The sequence below is a fragment of the Carassius auratus genome, unplaced genomic scaffold (assembly GCF_003368295.1).
Source record: "Carassius auratus strain Wakin unplaced genomic scaffold, ASM336829v1 scaf_tig00049289, whole genome shotgun sequence".
NCBI classification, from domain to species: Eukaryota; Metazoa; Chordata; class Actinopteri; order Cypriniformes; family Cyprinidae; genus Carassius; species Carassius auratus.
Genome location: NW_020527109.1, coordinates 11,123 through 35,973, shown reverse-complemented (window position 1 = coordinate 35,973; position 24,851 = coordinate 11,123). Strand labels below are relative to the sequence as shown.

Genomic DNA, 24,851 nt, shown 5'->3' with positions numbered 1-24,851 from the left:
GCATCAGGTCGTGTCCGGTTAAGGAAGGATGTCCAGTCCTGCTAAAGTGCGAAAAGAGGGTGAAGACGCAGTGGAGGGATTCGTCTTCGACGTATCGCCCAGAAAGCTGTCTAAAAACAGTTCTGCGTTCTTCACCGCCGTTCTTCAGAGCGCCAGGCAGGAGTACCACAGAGTGGTCGTTTTCGCCATGGAAAAGCAAGCTCTCTTCGTTCAAGCGGAAAAGAACGGCAACCCGGTGCGGCTGCGGAACGTCAGGCGAAGCTTGAGTAAGATATGACTGTTTATCCAGACCAGACTCACTCACTTCACTTGTATTCTGGCTCACTGATGAGTCGGCCGTGGGAGCTCGGTTTTAATTAAACGTGTTTGCTTGTTCTCCAGGCTTCTCTGATCCAGACGGCTTTGACGTACTGTGCTCTCGTGGGACCAGCGTCGAGGTGACCAGGCTGCCTTTTCTGCGGTGCGCGCCACCAAGCTGCAAAAGGATGACTGTAGCGGAGGTGAAGGCCCTAGGTCCGAGGCAGAAGGTGCGAGTCCCAGAGCTGACGTCTCAGAGCCATATCATCTCGCTCTGTTCGTGGTCAAAACGGAAAGCCAACTAATGTCGTGTTTGTGCTTTCTTTAGGTGAAGGAGGTCCGTGCAAAGGTTGCGCTGCAGGGCTCTGTGAGCAGAGTGGTCACGGTCAGCAACTCGGACTGTGAGCTGAAAGAGGTGCAGATCTGCGACGGAACGGGGGAGATAAAGCTGACGTTGTGGGACACCTTCGTCAACGCTGCCGAGGCCGGCGTCTCTTACGCCTTCAAGAACCTGTCTACGAGAGAGCGAGACGGGTGCCTTTGCCTCTGTACTGGTCCGTCCAGCAGTATCGAGCAGATCGCGGACTTGGAGGTGGCGGAGGGAGCAGCCAGCGCGGAAGATGAAAAATCAACGGCGCTTTTCAGCGCCACAATAAAGGGCATAGAAGTCACGATACAACGTCGGTGTTCCGCCTGCCACTTCAAGCAGAAGGAGTTCGTGGAGAAGTCGAAGACGCACAGGTGCGAGGGCTGCAGGATGAAGCAACATTCGCTGTCTTTCTCCGCCAGCTTTGGCGGTAAAGCCACGGTCTCCACTGCGAGCGGCGATGAAACGGTGCAGCTATCCAGCTCGGCGCTCTCCACCTACCTGCGCGACGCCGGCCTCAGCAGCATGTCAAACGACGCAGAGGCGATCGAGGATCATTTTTTGCAGTCTCCGCCAGTTGACCTCAAAGTTAACGTGGACGGTTTCCTCCTGTCCATCCAGCCAGCAGAGGCCGGGCGGGCTGTCGGCGCGGAAGATCAGTGGGACACCGATGCAGACGAAGGCCAGGCACAGCCAGCGGAGCAAGGTGGTTCAGTTGCTTGAAGACCGTTCAGATTTCTGTTCCGTTAAATTAAATATATGGTTTGTCAAATGCTTTTATGTTCAGAAAACTGGTTGTTCTTATTTAATTTCCACGTTCTCTAATTGCCTGTAATTACTAGTGTTCAATAAATGTTTCCTTTTTCATCGAGTTCTTCTTGTATTGTCTACTTATATTCAGTGTGAAAAAAATTTGTTGCGAAAAAAAGAAAGTAATATATTAGCCTACTAAATGTGATGTAATGACAATAAAAAGGAAAAACCATGATCAATGTCATTTGCTTTCATATTGATTACATAAAGGTAATTTAAGCAGTCTTTTATAGCTAATAGGAAATGCAAGTCCATTTTTAAAGTCAGTTATAGCCTTTAACTTAAATTGAGTCGAATCAGTAGGCCTATGCTTAAGTAATATTAAAGCATCTTTTGGACGACTAAGTATTTCAAACCAAAACAGATAATTTCTTTACGCAGGCTATTCCGTTTCTCCAAAACAACTTTGCAACTGCAAAAACACGAAGCGTGAAAAAAATAAAATAAAACCGGACTCATTTCGGTACTATCACTGACAGTGTCCTATGTAAAAACATGTATTGCATATGTATATGAATTATTATATAGGTACATGCAGTAAAGTTGATGTGAATGCAGAACAAATTGTATACCGTAACAAAAATTAATTTAACAAATCACTGTATTTTTAATTAACCTGAACTTACAGATCGATTAAAGCCACTGAACCAGCAGACTAAACTTTACCTCTGGACATGCAAGTTATTACAAAATTGTCTTGGACCGACTGTCTTTCACTTTAAATAATTTTTTTTTAAAAATAGTTTTTTTAAACGTATTATTTTAAGCTATGTCCTTATGAAAATGCAAGCGAAAAAAGTAACGAATTAGCAACGGGTTTTAGAAATATTCTATGCAGATATTATAATGTTCAGTCGGCTATTACATAATAATCTAGGCCTATTTGTGCTTTCAAGCTTTAAGAGAATAAGTATTGTTAAAATAAAAAGGAAATGTGGCAATTTAACGATACATTTGATTGGACTGAAAATACAGTTTTAAGATGAGACGCTCGGACAGACCTTAGGTTATGCATAAAGACTGAATTCTGTTCATTTTTCGTGAGTTTATAAGGAACCGCGTGAGTAATTGCAGTATTAGCTGTATTTTCTCAGTTTACTTATTACTTGATTTATTTCTGCATGATAGTACAGTAGAAGGCTTGAAGGCGAACGGGTTCATTTGTAGTGAAGAGTTATCAACAGCTTGGAATGATGGAAACGGTTAAGCTGGCCCCTCCCACTGAAGGGATAGGACGGCACTCCTCAGTCCCCGATTAATTTGCATATCAGGGCTATAAATAGTCCAAGTTCTGCCGGCGCCCTCGTCTGAGAAAGCCAATTCGGAGTCCCAGGAAGAGGTCGAGTCTGCATCAGGTCGTGTCCGGTTAAGGAAGGATGTCCAGTCCTGCTAAAGTGCGAAAAGAGGGTGAAGACGCAGTGGAGGGATTCGTCTTTGACGTATCGCCCAGAAAGCTGTCTAAAAACAGTTCTGCGTTCTTCACCGCCGTTCTTCAGAGCGCCAGGCAGGAGTACCACAGAGTGGTCGTTTTCGCCATGGAAAAGCAAGCCCTCTTCGTTCAAGCGGAAAAGAACGGCAACCCGGTGCGGCTGCGGAACGTCAGGCGAAGCTTGAGTAAGATATGACTGTTTATCCAGACCAGACTCACTCACTTGTTTTCTGGCTCACTGATGAGTCGGCCGTGGGAGCTCGGTTTTAATTAAACGTGTTTGCTTGTTCTCCAGGCTTCTCTGATCCAGACGGCTTTGACGTACTGTGCTCTCGTGGGACCAGCGTCGAGGTGACCAGGCTGCCTTTTCTGCGGTGCGCGCCACCAAGCTGCAAAAGGATGACTGTAGCGGAGGTGAAGGCCCTAGGTCCGAGGCAGAAGGTGCGAGTCCCAGAGCTGACGTCTCAGAGCCATATCATCTCGCTCTGTTCGTGGTCAAAACGGAAAGCCAACTAATGTCGTGTTTGTGCTTTCTTTAGGTGAAGGAGGTCCGTGCAAAGGTTGCGCTGCAGGGCTCTGTGAGCAGAGTGGTCACGGTCAGCAACTCGGACTGTGAGCTGAAAGAGGTGCAGATCTGCGACGGAACGGGGGAGATAAAGCTGACGTTGTGGGACACCTTCGTCAACGCTGCCGAGGCCGGCGTCTCTTACGCCTTCAAGAACCTGTCTACGAGAGAGCGAGACGGGTGCCTTTGCCTCTGTACTGGTCCGTCCAGCAGTATCGAGCAGATCGCGGACTTGGAGGTGGCGGAGGGAGCAGCCAGCGCGGAAGATGAAAAATCAACGGCGCTTTTCAGCGCCACAATAAAGGGCATAGAAGTCACGATACAACGTCGGTGTTCCGCCTGCCACTTCAAGCAGAAGGAGTTCGTGGAGAAGTCGAAGACGCACAGGTGCGAGGGCTGCAGGATGAAGCAACATTCGCTGTCTTTCTCCGCCAGCTTTGGCGGTAAAGCCACGGTCTCCACTGCGAGCGGCGATGAAACGGTGCAGCTATCCAGCTCGGCGCTCTCCACCTACCTGCGCGACGCCGGCCTCAGCAGCATGTCAAACGACGCAGAGGCGATCGAGGATCATTTTTTGCAGTCTCCGCCAGTTGACCTCAAAGTTAACGTGGACGGTTTCCTCCTGTCCATCCAGCCAGCAGAGGCCGGGCGGGCTGTCGGCGCGGAAGATCAGTGGGACACCGATGCAGACGAAGGCCAGGCACAGCCAGCGGAGCAAGGTGGTTCAGTTGCTTGAAGACCGTTCAGATTTCTGTTCCGTTAAATTAAATATATGGTTTGTCAAATGCTTTTATGTTCAGAAAACTGGTTGTTTGTTCTTATTTAATTTCCACGTTCTCTAATTGCCTGTAATTACTAGTGTTCAATAAATGTTTCCTTTTTCATCGAGTTCTTCTTGTATTGTCTACTTATATTCAGTGTGAAAAAAATTTATTGCGAAAAAAAAGAAAGTAATATATTAGCCTACTAAATGTGATGTAATGACAATAAAAAGGAAAAACCATGATCAATGTCATTTGCTTTCATATTGATTACATAAAGGTAATTTAAGCAGTCTTTTATAGCTAATAGGAAATGCAAGTCCATTTTTAAAGTCAGTTATAGCCTTTAACTTAAATTGAGTCGAATCAGTAGGCCTATGCTTAAGTAATATTAAAGCATCTTTTGGACGACTAAGTATTTCAAACCAAAACAGATAATTTCTTTACGCAGGCTATTCCGTTTCTCCAAAACAACTTTGCAACTGCAAAAACACGAAGCGTGAAAAAAATAAAATAAAACCGGACTCATTTCGGTACTATCACTGACAGTGTCCTATGTAAAAACATGTATTGCATATGTATATGAATTATTATATAGGTACACGCAGTAAAGTTGATGTGAATGCAGAACAAATTGTATACCGTAACAAAAATTAATTTAACAAATCACTGTATTTTTAATTAACCTGAACTTACAGATCGATTAAAGCCACTGAACCAGCAGACTAAACTTTACCTCTGGACATGCAAGTTATTACAAAATTGTCTTGGACCGACTGTCTTTCACTTTAAATAATTTTTTTTTAAAAATAGTTTTTTTAAACGTATTATTTTAAGCTATGTCCTTATGAAAATGCAAGCGAAAAAAGTAACGAATTAGCAACGGGTTTTAGAAATATTCTATGCAGATATTATAATGTTCAGTCGGCTATTACATAATAATCTAGGCCTATTTGTGCTTTCAAGCGTTAAGAGAATAAGTATTGTTAAAATAAAAAGGAAATGTGGCAATTTAACGATACATTTGATTGGACTGAAAATACAGTTTTAAGATGAGACGCTCGGACAGACCTTAGGTTATGCATAAAGACTGAATTCTGTTCATTTTTCGTGAGTTTATAAGGAACCGCGTGAGTAATTGCAGTATTAGCTGTATTTTCTCAATTTACTTATTACTTGATTTATTTCTGCATGATAGTACAGTAGAAGGCTTGAAGGCGAACGGGTTCATTTGTAGTGAAGAGTTATCAACAGCTTGGAATGATGGAAACGGTTAAGCTGGCCCCTCCCACTGAAGGGATAGGACGGCACTCCTCAGTCCCCGATTAATTTGCATATCAGGGCTATAAATAGTCCAAGTTCTGCCGTGCTCTTTGCTGTCTGAGTGTCTGTCACAGTGAGCCAATAAAGAAAACGGTCTACCGTTCTGCGTTCTTCACCGCCGTTCTTCAGAGCTCCAGGCAGGAGTACCACAGAGTGGTCGTTTTCGCCATGGAAAAGCAAGCCCTCTTCGTTCAAGCGGAAAAGAACGGCAACCCGGTGCGGCTGCGGAACGTCAAGCGAAGCTTGAGTAAGATATGACTGTTTATCCAGACCAGACTCACTCACTTGTATTCTGGCTCACTAATGAGTCGGCCATGGGAGCTCGGTTTTAATTAAACGTGTTTGCTTGTTCTCCAGGCTTCTCTGATCCAGACGGCTTTGACGTACTGTGCTCTCGTGGGACTAGCGTCGAGGTGACCAGGCTGCCTTTTCTGCGGTGCGCGCCACCAAGCTGCAAAAAGATGACTGTAGCGGAGGTGAAGGCCTTAGGTCCGAGTACTGGTCCGTCCAGCAGTATCGAGCAGATCGCGGACTTGGAGGTGGCGGAGGGAGCAGCCAGCGCGGAAGATGAAAAATCAACGGCGCTTTTCAGCGCCACAATAAAGGGCATAGAAGTCACGATACAACGTCGGTGTTCCGCCTGCCACTTCAAGCAGAAGGAGTTCGTGGAGAAGTCGAAGACGCACAGGTGCGAGGGCTGCAGGATGAAGCAACATTCGCTGTCTTTCTCCGCCAGCTTTGGCGGTAAAGCCACGGTCTCCACTGCGAGCGGCGATGAAACGGTGCAGCTATCCAGCTCGGCGCTCTCCACCTACCTGCGCGACGCCGGCCTCAGCAGCATGTCAAATGACGCAGAGGCGATCGAGGATCATTTTTTGCAGTCTCCGCCAGTTGACCTCAAAGTTAACGTGGACGGTTTCCTCCTGTCCATCCAGCCAGCAGAGGCCGGGCGGGCTGTCGGCGCGGAAGATCAGTGGGACACCGATGCAGACGAAGGCCAGGCACAGCCAGCGGAGCAAGGTGGTTCAGTTGCTTGAAGACCGTTCAGATTTCTGTTCCGTTAAATTAAATATATGGTTTGTCAAATGCTTTTATGTTCAGAAAACTGGTTGTTTGTTCTTATTTAATTTCCACGTTCTCTAATTGTCTATAATTAAGTGTTCAATAAATATTTCCTTTTTCATCGAATCCTTTTTGTACTGTCCACTTATTTGATTGAAATCAAGGATTTCACATTGATTATTTAAGAAATATATTCTACTAAATATGGTATGTAATGTCAAGGTGATGATAAAAATAGAAAATCAATACGTGCTTACATATTGACTTGTATGAAAGTAATTTTATGTATAATTAATAAATTCAAGTCCATTTAAGTCAGTTTAAGTCTATTAACTTAAAGTGAGTCGAATAGGCAGGATTAAGTAATATTAAGGTATCGTTTAGACTTAGGTTTTTGTGCTGAAATTATTAAAAATCCTTTTAATGAAATGAAAATAGCTTATGTTGTAAGGTCAGGCGGTTTCAACTAGGTCCGCTGCAAGGCCGAGGAGTCAGTGCTAGTAGCAATTAAATTTCAGGTCCGTTTTCTCTTCAATTTTCACATTTCTGTAGTTTTCGTTGCAATGTTGTTTCGTAGAAATGTAATATATAACGAAATCATTTTTATTGAGTGGAAATAGGTATAGGTTATACGCTAGGAAAGAGCTTAGGCTGATTTTGTCTTTTTTTTGGGGGGGGGGGGGGGGGCAAGGTTATTGCATAAGTTAGGTTTTACTTTTTTTATGTTTATTTTTTTCTTCCTTTTTTGTACTAGCTAATGCAAGCAGCTTAATTTACAGCTTGGCATTGTCGAAATGTTGTGCTTGCTGTTTGGTCCGCCTGAAACGATGCACAGCCAGAAGAGCAGCTAACGGAGCAAGGCGATGCAGAGAGAGCAGTCGACTAGTCCCGCGATGGTTTAGTGGTTTGAATAATTTTCCTCTCACTTCAGATTAATTAAGAAGACAATTGTGTGCCAAAGGCATTTTTGTTGCAGTAGCTATAGCTGATTTTTTTCTGTCTTTACTTCAGTTTTCAGGATTGTGGTCAATAATTGTTTCATTGGCCATTTCTATTGTTTGCTTATTTTACTGAAAAAAAAAAAAAAAAAACTGAGCAATTGGCAACGGGATGATGCCTACTTTATAACACGTCTAAATTCAGCAGTTTCGTGTTCTCTAAGATTTTAGTCGATTTTTAAATCCTTTAATATCATTTAATATGGAATGATTAGTACCAAGAATTAGATTATGCATAAGTAATCTTAACGCAAAAACAGTAGTAAAGTTCAAAAGTACATATGTTGTACACATCTTTAGTCTGTCATTTAGTTTGTGTTATAATGTAATTTTACAGATTTATAATAATCTGTAAAATGTTTAAATTTAAAACACTTTCGATTATTGTCTGCATGTGCAAATCGAGTTCTGCTTTTTTTTTACCTTCTTCATAAGGTAAATCAGTAGTATAACTTGTCTTAAATTTGAAGTTGCAAATTATTACAAAGGTGTAACACTACATGAAAATAAACAAAATGTCAGACAATTTTTTTTTTTTGTAGCCCATACAACATAGGCATATATAGGCTACTTTTGAACTTTACTTTGGTTTTTACCTTAAAAAACTTATACATAAGCTAATTGTCTATATAAATGATTCCATTTTAAATTATGTATTAAACAAACTTAAAAAATCAAATTAAATCTTAGAGAACACGAGACTGCTAAAATTTGAAGTCTTGTACTAATATAAAAGTAGCTTATAGCCTGCATCATCCCTTTGCTTGTCGATCAAGGTTTTATTTTTATTTTTTATATATATATTTTTTTATATACACACTAGGCGTATACCATTTCTTTAATCGTTTATTTTAGTAAAATAAGCAGACAATATAAATAGGATTAGGCTTATGAAATATTTATTGACCATAGCTACATTTTACAGAAATGAAGAAAACTGAAGTTAAAGCAGAAAAAAAATATAAAATATACATATTGATGTGGCAATATGTTGTGGTAAGTATAATTATGAATTCATTGTTAAGTGTGTTAATATGATAAACGTTGCTATAGGCTATAGTCCTGTGCAAGCAGGATTAGTATGTATTGATTACTATAACCACTAGGGGAGCTGTAACGTGCTTGCAGACAACACGTGTCTCATTAGCAGGAAGCCATTTTGCTCCTATCTCGAAACGGTAAGAAACGTGTCTTCTTGTTTGGTCTACATAATCTTATTAATCTGTTTTTATTACTTATCATTCATAATATTGCTGATATAGTTTTAAGTATTTTGTATGTCAGACGATATGTTTGTATGGTTATTTTTGGCAAATGGGTGTGTAAAGGTGTTTATTAGTGAGTGAGGCCTGCGTTTACTCGTCCTGCCTTCGTTGTAAACCTCAACAAAAATTATGGAAATACTCATAATAGTAGGCCCATATGACGATTGATGTATATTTTAAATGTTGTTAGATTAAATTAAAGGGTTTGGCGAGAAACACATGTAATTTAGGCTATTATTTATTATCTTTATTGGTTTCTTGAACAGAGCATTCCTTAAAGGTCTCATTGGGTGAATTATTATTATTATTATTATTATTATTATTTAAATGTTTTCTGAGGTGCACTTATATTGTTAGTATGATTTTTATATTTAAAATTTAGAAATAAAATGCATTTTTATATCCTGATATTAGCCCTCTGGCTTGAATGCTCTGTTTGTAGGGGCGTGTACGTCTGCTGTGAGACTCCGAGTACACGACAACTGTTGTGATTGGCTGACATCTTTGCATTCGAAATGCGTATTACATGTGGAACCCTTCTCATTTTTTTTGACTATTACAGCTGTCAAGGTTAACGAATTGTGGAAGCATTGGTTATAGCATTAGTTTTGAGATCTTTTCCCATCACATGAAAGGCTGCAGTGATGAGCATGGAGTAGATAGTCTGTTTATCGCGTGAATCCAGTGATTTCGTCATTGCAAATTTTTTTCTCTCACAATAATGCTTTCACCACAACTAACAGCAAACACAATATCGACGTGAATACAGTAAGAGCTTCGTTGTGCAGTATGACAGCGTTATTCATTATAACGGCAGTTCGGGCAAGTATGCAGATACACTTGCGATGTGTGATTGAAAACTCTGAACAAAATAAAGGGAGCGTTCTTGGATCGCTCTCTGTAGTTAAATCAAAATTTAAATAAAAGATGTGTTTCATGTTACTAAGAGAAACAAAGTGAAGTTGACCGTTTAGTCACTGGCTTGATTCACTGATGCATAAACAGTATTAAGCGATTTGGAAAGAAAGTCTGTGTGAACTTGAATAATTAATAACACATCAGAAATCAATTAACACTGTTAATTAATTAATGAGTTCTGAACACTCACAGTGTTACTCACTGTTTGTGTCGGTGCTGTCGAATCCATATCGCAAAAGTCTGTTTGTTAAGCCTGTGCTGACATTGCGACTGAATTAAATGTAAAAAAAAAAATTAATAATAATAAACTGAATACATTTTCTCAATTCTCCAAGCGGGCAAAGCAGAGAAAGGGGAGGTAACCTTTCCCCTTATGACAACATAACGGGAAGATTCCAGATCGGTGCGTCTGAGCTCTCATTTTCTCAAAGGCAGAGCAGGACACCCAGGGCTTGGTTTAAACCTATTAACATTACTAGACACTGGAGGACCATAGACAGACTAGGAAAACTAGTTTTAATGTTAAAAAACCCCATAAAGTGAAATTTTCATGTCATGGGATGGGACCTTTAACCAGGGGTGTCGGACTGGGGGTAAAACCAGTACTGATTACCAGGGCCCCAATGTACACATTTCCATTGCCAACACTTAGTGTCAGATACCTTAAAGGGATAGTTCACCCAAAAATGAAAATTCTATCATCGTTTACTCAGCCTCAAGTTGTTCCAAACCTGTATGAATTTCTTTGTTCTGTTGAACACAAAGGAAGATATTTAGAATAATGACAGAATCAAACAGATCTCGGTCCCCATTGTCTTCCATAGTAGGAAAAAATATATATTATGGTAGTCAATGGGGACCGAGATCTGTTTGGTTACAAACATTCTTCCAAATATCTTCCTTTGTGTTCAGCAGAACAAAGAAACTCATACAGGTTTGGAACAACTTGAGGGTGAGTAAACGATGATAGAATTTTGAACTATCCCTTTAAAGACATTGCTATTGCTAAATTGCTATGCCATTGCTACACTTTCTATGCTATGACTGCTCCACAGACTTCTTGTTGCAAATTTTGCTCACACACATACACACAAACCTGGAAACCCCTTAATTATTGAAATTTTTATAATAATTTAGTAAAGAGTAATCAATATTTTGTGAACTGAATGTAATGTTTTTCCCTGTGTTTTCAGAAGACTCTCAGAACTCATCTAAGGTAAGTCATATTAAACCATGATTTCTCATTGTGAAAATATAGGCAATACAAGAAGCTCATTGTAAAGGTTCCCTTGGATCTTTTTAAAGTCTTAAAGTATTCAATAACATATGTAACAGTTAAGGTCAGGAAAAGTCTCAAATAGTCTTATTTTTAATGAAGAGGGGACTAAAATTATACATGACACTTTTGTATATGTAATAATAAAGTAATTTTTGTTTTAATGTTTTGTGTGATGTAAGCTACTTTTGATCTCAAATATATATTATATGGTATAGTTATTATAATATAGAACACATCGTTTTCCCCATATATCATAATGATTGCACGTCATTTATTCATCTTTACTGACTGAATTTTTTTATTAAATTAATTAGTTTAATGATTCAGTAACCCATTGAGAAATTTGGTCATTTGCTTCTCTCCCTGAATGAATCAGCCATTTCAACAAATTGGTTGAATGAATGACTTGCTGATTAAGTGTCTTGCCTCCACCTGCTGGCAGTTTTTTATTTTATTTAAAATGTTAAAATAAGGAATTGAATTTGTAAATTTCATATACATTTCCTATTTAAATATTTAAAAAAAATAGTAGCATAACTTATGTAATTGTTAATGCACTATAAATATATGAAGCTACTTCTTATGCTGCTTCTGTGTGACCTCTGTATCTGTGTAAAGTTGGATTTTGTTAATGATTTCATTTGATTGGCAACAGTCCTGTATGGCGTTATTGTATTTGAATTTCATTTAAATTTTAGAATTTTTTGTCAGTGATGTATAGGGTAAATCTAATAGGATTAGAAATATTGGCAAACATTGCCATTTGAAATGGTTCATTTCTGTCACTGTTTTGAACTGACCACAGCATAGAATATTTAAAAAATGTATGTCTTTTTGAGTCAGCTGTCCTCAACAGTCATAAACCAGCACAAAAAGACCCTATAAAATATCATCTTACTTAAAAAAAAAAAAAACTTAAGTTATTGGAATAATTTGTCAGTATTGCAAACTTGCTAATGTACAGTATTTATTTCTTAAATTCCTGAAAAGGTCTTCAAAAGCCTTAATGTTGACTTTTTTATGTGCAGCTTTGTATTGAAGTTGTCAAAACATAAGTTTTTTTTCAAAGCATATTAGCTGGTAGTTCATGATTGACTATTTGTTGTGAGATAGTTTAAGTATCTTTGTGTTTGTGCATGTAAAAGCTACGCAAATGCACATAAACATTAAATGCCATTCACTTCCATGTCTATTTGTGCCTTAATTAACTATATGCATGAAATTGTCAAAATGCATGTCTCTGCAAGTATCTTAATAAACAGTTGCTTAATGGTTTAGGTGAAGGTAAACTGTTGAGAAAGAAAATGGATGTGTAACAGTATATTGTTCCACAGTAGTTTGTCACTGCTTTCTGTCATGAATATTAATAAAAAAAAAAAAAAAAACACACTTAAAAAACACTTGATTTAACACCGATCTGTTAGATTTAATTTAAATAGTGAAAATTATACACTGTTGTTTTAAATATTTTGATTATTCAGTTTCAGGCTTACCTGTAAAAAATTATAAAGCACTGTTTTTCATTTTTATCTTTTTTCTATTATATTTATCTTTATTTTTTAAATTTGTTTTCTGTGATGATTTAGTTAACTACAAAATAACTCCAATCATAAATAGCTCTATTTGGAAAAAAATATTATTAAAGTAATTTTTTATCACAATATCCATTGAAGAAAAACAAAAAATATAGCAATGTGAGTTTTTTTTCCCCAACATTGTGCAGCCCTAGTATGAATGTTATATAGAAAACATTTCAGACTAGTGAGTAAAATAAAGTGTAGTAATGCACTGTACTAAACTGTTTGGTGTCTCTGTCTTTTTTGTAATTTCAGATGCCACGTGGAAAGGGTTTCCGCCGGTCCCAGGCGGCCAAGAGGAGGAATGCTGAGCGTTACACACTCGGTTCCTTCATGGATGTCATTGAGGTTATGCCTCCTTTAAAACAAAAGGCTGCTCCCCACAGCTCTGACAAACAGAGCCATGAGAACGCTGACAGAGAGAATGCCGACAGAGAGAACGCTCACAGAGAAAACTGTTTGAATTGCCGTAAGGCTCCTGAAAATGTTCCAAACTCTATCACAAATGTTCCAAAGTTTGCTACAAGTGTTGCCAAAAGTGTTCCAAAGTCTACCAAAAGTGTTCCAAAGTCTGCCACAAGTGTTACTAAAAGTGTTCCAAAGTCTGCCACAAGTGTTACTAAAAGTGTTCCAAAGTCTGTCACAAGTGTTCCAGTGTCTAGCAAAAGCTGGAGTGATGTTACCAGAGCTTCACTTGTCAATAACTCTGGTTATTTCCCACAGAAAGTCATACGTGGTTCTTTCCATCAGGGTGATGCGCGATTTGGTTCGAACAGAAACCGTCAGTGTGCAGTGAACAGTATCACAGCAGTCATGACGAGTGTGCTGAAGGATGTGCTGACGTGGACAACAGAGGACCTGAATGCTGTTCTGTTGCATGGAGATGAGCTGTACACATCAATGACACTGCAGGGGCAGATCCACGATCGAACAGGGCTGGGTCATATTTCTGTTGCAGAAATGCCAAGACTGCACACACTTGATAACACAACATTCTCAATAAAGCATGGAGAATCTTTCTGTGGTGTTATTGGTGTTGATGTCTATGATGAATCATTGCGAGATGTGTCTATGTCTATAGAAGAAGCACTTCAAAGGGCTCTGCTTCAGTATGATGCATGTTTGTTAAACATTAAACATTACATTTGTGCAGTCATAAAGGCAGGGCCAATATTTGCTCTAGTGGATCCCCATTCACGTAATGGTAAAGGTTTACCTGAGCCTTATGGAAGAAGCATAATACTTTACTGTGATGACATCTACATGTTGTTTAATCATGTTAGTAGCCTTGCCTTGTCACTGAATGCCCAGGGAACACATTTTGAAGTGACCTCTGTGAAAGCAACAGTAATTGGTAAGACCACAACTATCGAGGCAAGTTCTAAGTCTGGTCAAGAAGGCAGTGGCGAATATGTTTCACATGCAACCACCGAGATGGAAAGTAAGTGTATCGGACGCTGTGGTAAACGCACTCGTAAAGATAAAGTAGCAAGTCTTACACATGTTTCATCTACAAGCTCGGAGCACAGTAAGTATATCAAACATCACGATCAACACACACTTGTAAACAAACAAATCGGTGTTTGCAAATTGGATCAGACATGCCTGGATTCAAGTAAGAAAAACAGTCATTTGAAAACAGAGCCAAAACTTGCATATGTGAGCAAGCTGCATGATCATTTATTCATCGCTGATGATGTAATCGGAGGTACAGTAGGCACTGAGTTGAATTTCCAGCCTTTAATGTCTGCCGATCAGGATGCTAATTTATCAATGAATGATGACGTAATTATTGAAGAGACCGTAGGCACTGAGTTTACTTTTCAGCCTTTAATGTCTGTGGATCAGGACGCTAATTTATCAATGAATGATGACGTAATTATTGGAGAGACAGTACGTAGGCCTGCTGAGCGCAGTTTCGAAGCTGTAACATTTGCTGAGCAGGACGCTCATTTATCAATAGATGATGACATCATTTTTGGAGATACAGTAGGTACTGAGTTCAGCTTCCAACCTTTAATGTCTGCAGATCAGGATGCTTTGTGTACACGTTTACGACTGACTAATGAAAGCATTGGTGTTGAAGGCACACATTTTGGTTCTTTAGGAGTACCATGCAAAACAATATCTATTAAATCGGATGGTAATTGCATGTTTAGATCAATAGCACACTCAGTATGTGGCAATCAAGAGAAACACCTGATAATTAGACGTGCAGTTGTGAAACATCTTGAAGCTAACAGTTCTAAATTTGAGAGATATTTAAGAGAAGAGTATAGATCAGTGAAAGATTATTTGACACAGTCTAAAATGAATTTTTCTGGAACGTGGGGCAGTCATGTGGAATTATTTTGTGCAGCTGACCTTTTAAAAATAAATGTAATGACCTTTAATGATGACAGATGGAATGCACACATCCCTACTGAACAGGTTTTTACAGATAATGCAATCTATTTGAAGCACTGCAATGGAAATCACTATGAAGTTGTTACTTGTGTTAAACATAAACATCAAGAAAATGTCTGTTCAAAAGCATGTAACATTCAAGTGGATGATCAGAGCCCAAGTCGCAATTTGCGAAAAAGGAAATTAAATGACACAGAAGAGTATACTAAAAGTAAAAGAGAACGTCAGAGATACCACAGCGACTCCAATTTCAGACAGAAAAAAATTGAGAACATTAGAACGAAATACTGTGAAGACAGTGATTACAGGCAGAAAAAGATTGAGAACATCAGAACGAAATACTGTGAAGACAGTGATTACAGGCAGAAAAAGATTGAGAACATTAGAACGAAATACTGTGAAGACAGTGATTACAGGCAGAAAAAGATTGAGAACATTAGAACGAAATACTGTGAAGACAGTGATTACAGGCAGAAAAAGATTGAGAACATTAGAACGAAATACTGTGAAGACAGTGATTACAGGCAGAAAAAGATTGAGGACATCAGAACGAAATACTGTGAAGACAGTGATTACAGGCAGAAAAAGATTGAGAACATCAGAAAGAAATACTGTGAAGACAGTGATTTTAAGGAGAAAAAACTGGAAAATCTTAGAGATAAATATAAGAACAATATCAATTTACAACAATCAAAACGTGAAAGATCAAAGGATAAATATCAGGGAAACCCGACCTTTAAAGCAAGTGTATGTGAATATTCAAAGAATAAATACAGCAAAAACCCCACCTTTAAAGCAAGTGTATGTGAATATTCAAAGAATAAATACAACAAAAACCCCACCTTTAAAGCAAGCGTACGTGAATACTCTAAAAAGAAATATCATGACAATGAAAATTTCAGAATGAGTATAATACAAAAAAGAGCTGAAAGTTCTGCAAAACAGAAGGACAGACAGAAAGATATTGATTTTACTATTAATCAGTTTCATCAAGAAGTCAATACAGGCCCAGAATTTGTTTGCAGTGTTTGTCATCGTTTATTGTTCAGAAAACAAGTTATTGAATGTAAAAGAGATTGCTATAAAATCAGAGGTCAACAAATTACAGATTTGGCTGAAAGATGTATTACAGAAAAGTATTTACACATATGCAATACTGAATGTGAAAATAAATGCCAGTTATCAGGTAATCCAGCTTGTAAATTGTGGATTTGCTATACATGCCATCGTAAAATTCTGGGTGGAAAATTGCCTGAAGAGAGTATTGCCAACAACATGCATCTGGTGGACATTCCAAAAGAACTAAAAGGTCTAAACTCATTGGAGGAACATCTTATTGCACGCAATATTCCTTTTATGAAGTTGCTTTGTCTTCCACGTGGAAAACAGAAAGGCTGTCATGGCCCAGTCGTCACCGTTCCTGTTAATACTGCAGTTGTCTCAAATATTCTTCCACGTAATGAATGTGATGATCACATGATAAAGATAAAACTGAAACGGAAATTAACATATAAAGGCCATTATGAATATAAATATGTCAGCACTGATCGTGTCAGACATGCATTGTCTTATTTGATGAGACATAACAAGTGGTATAATGATGTGGAATTTAATGAGCAGTGGATAAACTCTTTGAATGCAGCTGATGAAGTTGAAAATTGTGATGATGATTTTGAAATGGAGGAACAAGATGTAACAGACAAAAATGAAGATGACAAAGTAGTTCAAGATGATCCAGAAGAAGACATAACATATATTAAAGAACAAAGTGGTCTTTTGTCAGATACATCGCTGCAACCTGTTGATCTGGGTTCAGAGATAATAGATCAACATTTTCATGATGTGCTGAATGTAGCACCAGCTGAAGGTAACAGTCCTATTAGACTGCTATCCGATAAATCCAATGAGGCAAAGTGTTTCCCTGTTCTCTATCCTATTGGTGGCCCGACATTTCATGATGAAAGACCAGAAAAAATCACATTGTCAAGATACCTGAATGCAAGAATACTAAATGCAGATGGACGTTTTGCACAGAGCACAGACTTCATTTTTTATGCACAATATTTATCAGAACTTGATCAAATTGTATCCAATGTCTCAATTGCACTGAGGAAAGGCTCTGAGAAAAATTGCTTAAAAGTAACAGCAGATATGCTAACAAACTCTGATTCCTTGAAAAGAATATTAAATTATGATGAAGGATATAAGTTCTTAAGACCGGTAAGAGGGACACCTCCCTATTGGATGTCTACGCAAAAAGATCTGTTTGCCCTAATTAGACAACTAGGCATACCTACTTTTTTTGCATCTTTTAGTTCTGCTGATCTGAGATGGCCTGAAATGTTGAACACTATTATTAAGCAAGAGGGCAAACAAATAAATGTCGATGAGCTTGACTGGTCTGAAAAATGTGGACTCATAAGACGAAATCCTGTCACTGCAGCAAGGATGTTTGATCACAGATGGCATTGTTTTCTAAAAAATGTCATAATGTCTCCAGCAAAGCCTATCGGCGAGATAAAAGACTACTTTTATCGTGTTGAATTTCAACAACGTGGTTCTCCTCATGTTCACTGTCTGTTTTGGGTGGAAAATGCTCCGAAGCTCAATGATCATGATGCAGACAATGATGCTCTGGTTGCTGACTTTATTGACACGTACATCACTTGTGAGACACCACCAGAAAATGACACTGTACTTTACGAGACAGTGAACAGTGTCCAGAAGCACAGTACAAGACATTCAAAAACATGTCGTAAGAAAAATACAGTTTGTAGATTTAATTTTCCAAGACCGCCATCTAGTCGGACCTTCATTACAAGAGAAACCAATGCAGATGAGTTAAAAGGCAAGGGTGAAGATACAACAGCAAGTGCCATCATAAAGAAAGTGAAAACCGCTTTAAATTCAGATGTGAATTTTGATTCGGTTGATGCCTTTTTTTCATCTATTGGGATTAATCAAACTATGTTTGAAAAAGCATACAACGAATGTTCCAAAAAGAAAAGTATTGTCTTAAAAAGAAATCCAAAAGATGTTTGGGTAAATCAGTATAACAGAGATTTAATGCGTGCTTGGCAAGGCAATATGGATATTCAGTATGTTACAGATGCTTTTTCTGTAGTGGTCTACATACTAAGTTACATTACAAAAGCAGAACAAGAAATGGGACTCCTGCTTCAACGTGCGCAAAATGAAGCGATGAATGGAAATCTTGAAGTTAAAGAATCATTAAAACAGTTGGGAAGTATCTATCTTCACAACAGAGAAATTTCAGCTCAAGAGGCAGTGTACAGGCTGACAGGCATGCATTTGAAGGAATGTTCCCGTAAAGTACAATTTATTCCAATAGGACAAAACCCTGTAAAGATGAGTTTGCCTTTGCATATACTCCAAAACAAAATGGAAAATGACCAGTCTGATGATGAAAGTTATTTGTGGATGACAAGCGTCACTGACAGGTACAAGAACAGACCAGAGAAAGAACCTCTGGAAAATCTATGTCTTGCCAGTTTTTGTTCGGAGTACAGAGTTCTGACAAAATCAGAGGTTTCCTCACAAAAAAAAACAGCAGAAAATGAAATAATTAAACTCAATAACAATAACGGTCATGTAAAACGGAGGACACGGACTGAACCTGCAGTAGTGAGGTATCCAAGATTTTCTCCCACGAAAGATCCAGAAAAATATTATCATTCATTATTGCAGCTTTTCTTTCCACATTATGATGACTCTGATCTGAAGCCTAGCAAGTATGACACATATGAGGAGTTTTACAACAGCGGTGTCATAAAAATGGGTTCTGAAGTGAAACAAGTCAAATTGATTGTTGACGGCAACAGAGCATTGTTTGAAAAGGAAAGTGACAAAATAGACAGAGCTAAACAGCTTTTGGAACAGGATATTGATTTGGAAGATGCTTGGGCCCAGATTTGTCCTGAATCCGAAAAACAGCGTGATGAATGCATCGAACTGATGAAGGATAAACTATTGCTCGATGAAGATGACAGTCAAGAACTTATTCCAGATCTTACAGCAAACCCTCAAACTGTGTGTACCATTGAAACAAACCATACTACAATGCCTAGAGAGGAGGCACTGCATTTACTAAGGTCATTAAACGAGGAACAATCTGCTGTGTTCTACAAAGTACGGAAATGGTGTTTACAGAAATTACTAGGACAAAACCCAGAACCATTTCGATTATTTCTTACTGGTGGAGCAGGTACAGGAAAAAGTCATCTAATTAAAGCAATACAATATGAATCTTGCAGACTATTATCTCAACTTTCTGAGAATCCTGATGACATTACTGTACTTTTGACAGCTTCAACCGGAGTTGCTAGCTTTAACATTGGAGGGGGAACTATACATAATAAACTTTCAATTGGTGCAAATGTCCGACTGCCATATCAGCCTCTCAGCGATGACAAAATAAACTCGTTGCGTACAAAATTGGGTACTTTGCAAATTTTGATTATTGATGAAGTGTCCATGGTTGACCATCGTCTTTTGTCATACATTCATGGAAGGCTGCGACAAATAAAACAAACTGGTGACTACTCTCTCTTTGGGAAAGTCAGTATTCTTTGTGTTGGGGATTTCTATCAACTTCCTCCCGTAAAAGGAACTGCTCTCTATGCTGATACAAAGGGAGTGAACCTATGGGAAAATAACTTTGAACTTGCTGAATTAACTAAAGTTGTTCGACAACAAGATTCAAGTTTTGCTGAAATGTTAAATCGGCTCAGAGTACGTAAGAAAAATGAATGTCTTACCACCAATGACATTGGTATGTTGAAAAAATGTGAATCAGGAGAGAAGTGTAATGATATTCACATATTTGCTACAAACGCTGAAGTTGATAAATATAACATTGAAAGGCTACATGAATGTTGCCCAGAGGCAATTAGTATAAACGCTCAAGATTACGTCAAAAACTCAAAAACTGGACGAATGGAGCGTAAAGTTGGATTTCATGCAAAAGTTTTCAACTCATCTTTGTCTAAATGTGTTTCCCTGGGTATTGGAGCAAGAGTTATGCTGAAAAAAAATATTGAGGTTGCTGATGGTCTTGTCAATGGAGCGTTTGGCACAGTTGTCCACATAAGTGAAAGTCAAAGCAATGATAATGATTTCCCATCAGCTATACACGTGGAGTTTGATGATCCAAATGTCGGTAAAATTCAGAGATCAAAAACACGCCATAGATTTTCCCAAAATTCAACAGTAATTGAAGTACAAGAAGATCAAGTCACAAATGATGGTGGTATAAGGCGTCAGTTTCCTCTCAGATTGGCATGGGCATGCACAGTTCATAAAGTGCAAGGACTCACAGTAGACAGAGCTGTTGTATCACTTAAGAAAATCTTTACAGCAGGGCAAGCATATGTTGCATTGAGCAGAGTAAGATCTCTCAGTGGATTAATAATTGAGGACTTTAAAGAGTCTGCCATATTTTGTAATGATAAAATTGAGTTGGCTATGAAAGATATGCCAAAATTGTCTATGGAAAAGGACAGTTTCACTGAATCACTTGGTAGATTCAAATTAGCATTGCTTAATGTACAAAGTCTGAAAGCTCATTTTCAGGATGTTCTTGCACATACAGTTTTAATGGATGCTGATTGTATTTGTTTGACAGAAACCTGGCTAAATGCTGATGACAAAGCACAAGAACCACAAATACCAGAATTTGTGTTCAAGCACAATCCAAGAGCTAAGTGTTATGACTATAGTACAGCTCTTTATACTGAATTAAAACATCAGAGAGGGGGTGGAGTTGGGTTGTATTGTTCTGAGAAAATTGAGTGTAATATTTTTACTCCTGAGTACTGGAACTTAGAATGTTTATATTTTATAGTTCCACATGTCAATTTGACTGCTGCACTTTTGTATAGGCCCAATACATATAAAACTGACATGTTTCGACAGCAGCTATTACATGTCATTGAAGAGATAGAAAAGCATCCAGGACAGAAAATGATAATGGGAGACTTTAATGAAGACATAGTTACTTCATCTACAGTTATGAAATTATTGGAACAACATGGATACAATCAACATGTACAAAATACAACCACAGAAAAAGGTACCTTAATAGATCATGTTTATACAAAAGATATAGTAGGCATAAGTGTCAATGTTGTGCAAACTTACTATAGTTTTCATCAGGCAATACTCATTTCACTGTTGTGATCTAATATGAATGAGTAAATGTGTGAAGCTTCCGCCTGCCAGTGGGGGAGGGGGGTAGGGAGGCAAGACATAAAACGAGGCGGCTCCCTAGGGGTGGGTAGGTACGGAGACTGGGTTGGCTGACACAGGGGTTGATTGGTACAGGCTTTAAATCTTTTTAAGTTTGCATCTTTGCAACCTTTGAAAATCGATTTAATTATGATTCAAGCAAACCTTTAATTTTTCATCACTTCCTCCTCAAGTTGGAAATAGGTAATTTGCGCTCACATGTTGTGTTCCTTGGATGTACTAGCCATTTTTCAAGCTCCCTCTATAGAATCAAACCATAATTCCATGTTATACATGGTCACCATGTTAGGCATGTAAAGTACTACTTAACTGTTTGCTACAAATATACACCTGCTACTTATGACTTGTTTTGTGCTCCAGGGTCACAAATATGTTTGTTTTTAGCTGTACCAATCAACCCCATAATTCATAGACACAGGAATGGATTTTGAGTACAACATATTGTCAATTTAACACTTTTTATTTTGTTGTTAAACCAGTACAATGGATAATTTTGCTATGTCATTTTTTTTTTATTTCCATTCCATTCATAGCAGTAAATGGCAAAAAAATATATTTGTATTTTCTTTTTTTCCCACCATGTTTTGACTGTAGTTTTCTTTTTTTTGTGTGTGCAATTATTTAAAAGTTTTGTTTAAACATGTGTCAGCCAACCCAGTCTCTTTTTTTTTTAAGCTTGAATCAGCAAGTTATGACTATTATGCAAAACCACACCGATTAGTGCTGTGATTTCATAGCATGGCCATAGCTTTACCTTTAGAAGAGGCTAGACCTTCATATTGTGTCTTCAGGTTTCTGGGCTTCAAATGGCATAATTTGACATTTCTTATCTTTAGTCTTGCTCTAGAATTATTATTATTATTATTTTTTTTTTTTTTGTGGACCAGTTCTGAACAGATATTTAGAATGGCTTCCAGCAAGCTAGAAATCTTTCTCAAGCCACAAACAAACTGGAGATTATGGACAACTGAACTAAAATATTAGCATATCATCCTTCACCTGGTTAAAAAGAAGTGACCTTCTCCTGTTCCAGAAAAAAAGAACATTTCATGTCTTACCATCTGGTATGCAACAACACAGGGGGAAAGTCTTAGTGTTCTTAATATTGCATAAACTACATTAAACAACGAAATGTTGTTTTATTGTTTTGTAGGACTACGAGGACACTACAACAATGAGGACACTACAACTCATCTAGAGCAATGCATCTGATTATCTACACACACAAAAAAAACATCCTCCATGTCTTGCACCGAACAACAAAATGAACAAAGAGTGGATTTCACTAAAATCATGCTACTAAACAGAGACTTGATGTGAGTACTTACAGTTTTTTCATTAATGCTGTTTTTCATATTTTATTTTGATGTTATTCATTATTAATTATGTTAAAACAATTGATAAGATTTTTTTTTTTATGTTGTAGAAAGTCTGTTGAGGACATTACAAAATAATACAGGATGATGGACGTGTTATATAATCATGACTACAAGCGTACTTCCTTGAGCTCATTCATGGCAGAAACTGTTAAGAACAGGACAGTAATACCAAAAAGAACCCATTATTATTACAGTTTGTATTTCAATGTGGATACAATGTATATTAAATACATTTTTTTATGAAGTAAAAAGTAAAAATACTTTGTAAGTATAGTTGTAACTGCAATGTAAACAAAATTATACTGCATTTACAAGTGATATATTTGTTACTTATATCAACAAATGCACTTAACTACGTAGTGGCAATTCCAATTGGTGTTGTTTTGCATAATAGTCAAACCTCAAGCGTATAACTCGAAACTTGCTGGTTCAAGCTTAAGCCAGGTCAACAAACCCATTAGGTATGACCATTATTCTTTGATTTCTCATGTTCTGTTCTGTTTTTGGGAATCCTATTTTGTTGTTCATTTTGTTAAATTTTTACTGCATTTATGGTTTCTGTGTTTAGTTATTTTCTCCTGAGTTGCAAGTTTCTGGTATATTGTCATAATTGCCTTGGTTAGCAATTATGTTCACTTGTGTTTAATCTAGTTCATCTTTATCTCTGTGTATTTTAACTCTTCAGTTCATTGATATTGTTTGTCTCAGTTTGCAAAGCTGTTTAGTTTTGTTTCATGTTGATTTAATTTCTGTTGCCATTGACAACCTTGGCTTCTGGTTTCAATGCCTCTGCCATGCCCTGTCATGTCACTGCTCCAACGGAGTCCCTGATCCTTCTGACTGCACCCTGATCTGTCATCTCCCTGGCTCCGCAACAGACTTCCAGACTTCTGGTTCAGCAGCATAACCTTTGTTTTCCAGCATTCTAGCTCCATATTAATGTACAAGCTTCATTACTGTTCATTAGTCTTGTGTCTCCTGGCTACACAATGGCACTACATCCATCTGGCTCCATCAAGGTATCCCACTTTCTTATTCTTGCTGAACAAAATAAAATAAATAAATCTTCTTCAGATAGAGTTGATGTGAGTGTTTTTATTATTTATAAATTGTATTTAAATGTTATATGAATTCTGATTTTCATATGTGTATTATCTGTTAATATTTGTAATATTGCAGACAACTACAATAAATGACATTTTTTTTATTGTGTTTTAAGAGTAAGACAAAATTGCACATCATCTGTCTCCTAGTTCGAAACAATTGACTTTGCATTCACCTTCCAATCCTTCAGCTACCCTGGGGTCCTACATCCACCTCCACCATCTTCGTCACTCCTACTGGCTCCATCTTATTCACAGATCTTCCATCTACACTTGCTCCATCTTGATCTCCAGCATTACTGGCTTTAACTTGGTCTTCTCCTTGGATCAAACGTGGATCTCCAACTGTCTAGTTCCATCTAGACATTCTTCTCTGCCATTCTTACTCAACAAAAATATCTTCACAGAGACTTCATGTAAGCTTATTTGCTCTATATAAATGCTGTTTTGCATATGTTTTGATATGTATATTATTTGTCAATCTGCTTAAACATTGCATAAAATTACAATAAACAACTATGCTTTTTTTAATGTTTTGTAGGAGTACGAGCACAGTACACATCATCTGTTATCTTCTAATTCAAAACAAGTATGCCTAAACCTTATTTCCTCTAGCTCTGTGATCTTCATCATTCCCAACGACACCACCTCAGTCTGCCGATCTTCTGTCTTCACCTTGGCCCTCCAGTCCAGTGACATTATACTGGTTCTCCAGCAGTTTGGCATCATCTTGGTCTCCAGGTTTCCTGATTTCACCTTAGTCTTCCATCTACCCAACTCTGTCCTGGTTTGCCTCATCCATGGCTCCACAGTGTCTGTCTATCTTTGTAGCATCCCTCCCACCCAGTTTTGCTAAACAAGACATCTTTACAGATACATGATGTGAGTATAATTATTATTTATAAATATTGTTTTACATATGTTTTTCGCATGTACATTATTTCTCACTGGATCTTCCTCGGTCTGCAGATCTTATACATCCACCTGGTCCCTCAAGCCCTGCAGTAATACCCTGGTTGTCCAGTCCTCTGGTTCCATCCAT

At 38.1% G+C, this 24,851-nt stretch overlaps 1 protein-coding gene across 1 annotated transcript; it reads left to right on the top strand.

The window, feature by feature from the left end:
- Window positions 1-8,730: 8,730 nt before the first annotated feature.
- On the top strand, window positions 8,731-24,542 carry LOC113089294 (uncharacterized; the record flags this gene model as incomplete). Its single annotated transcript, XM_026255976.1, has 8 exons — window positions 8,731-8,793; window positions 10,992-11,014; window positions 12,910-13,858; window positions 15,188-15,682; window positions 16,703-20,599; window positions 20,705-20,797; window positions 23,101-23,167; window positions 24,425-24,542. Coding segments are annotated over exons 3-8 (5,619 nt in total), but the record flags the coding sequence as incomplete, so codon positions are not given.
- Between the last annotated feature and the right edge of the window lie 309 nt (window positions 24,543-24,851).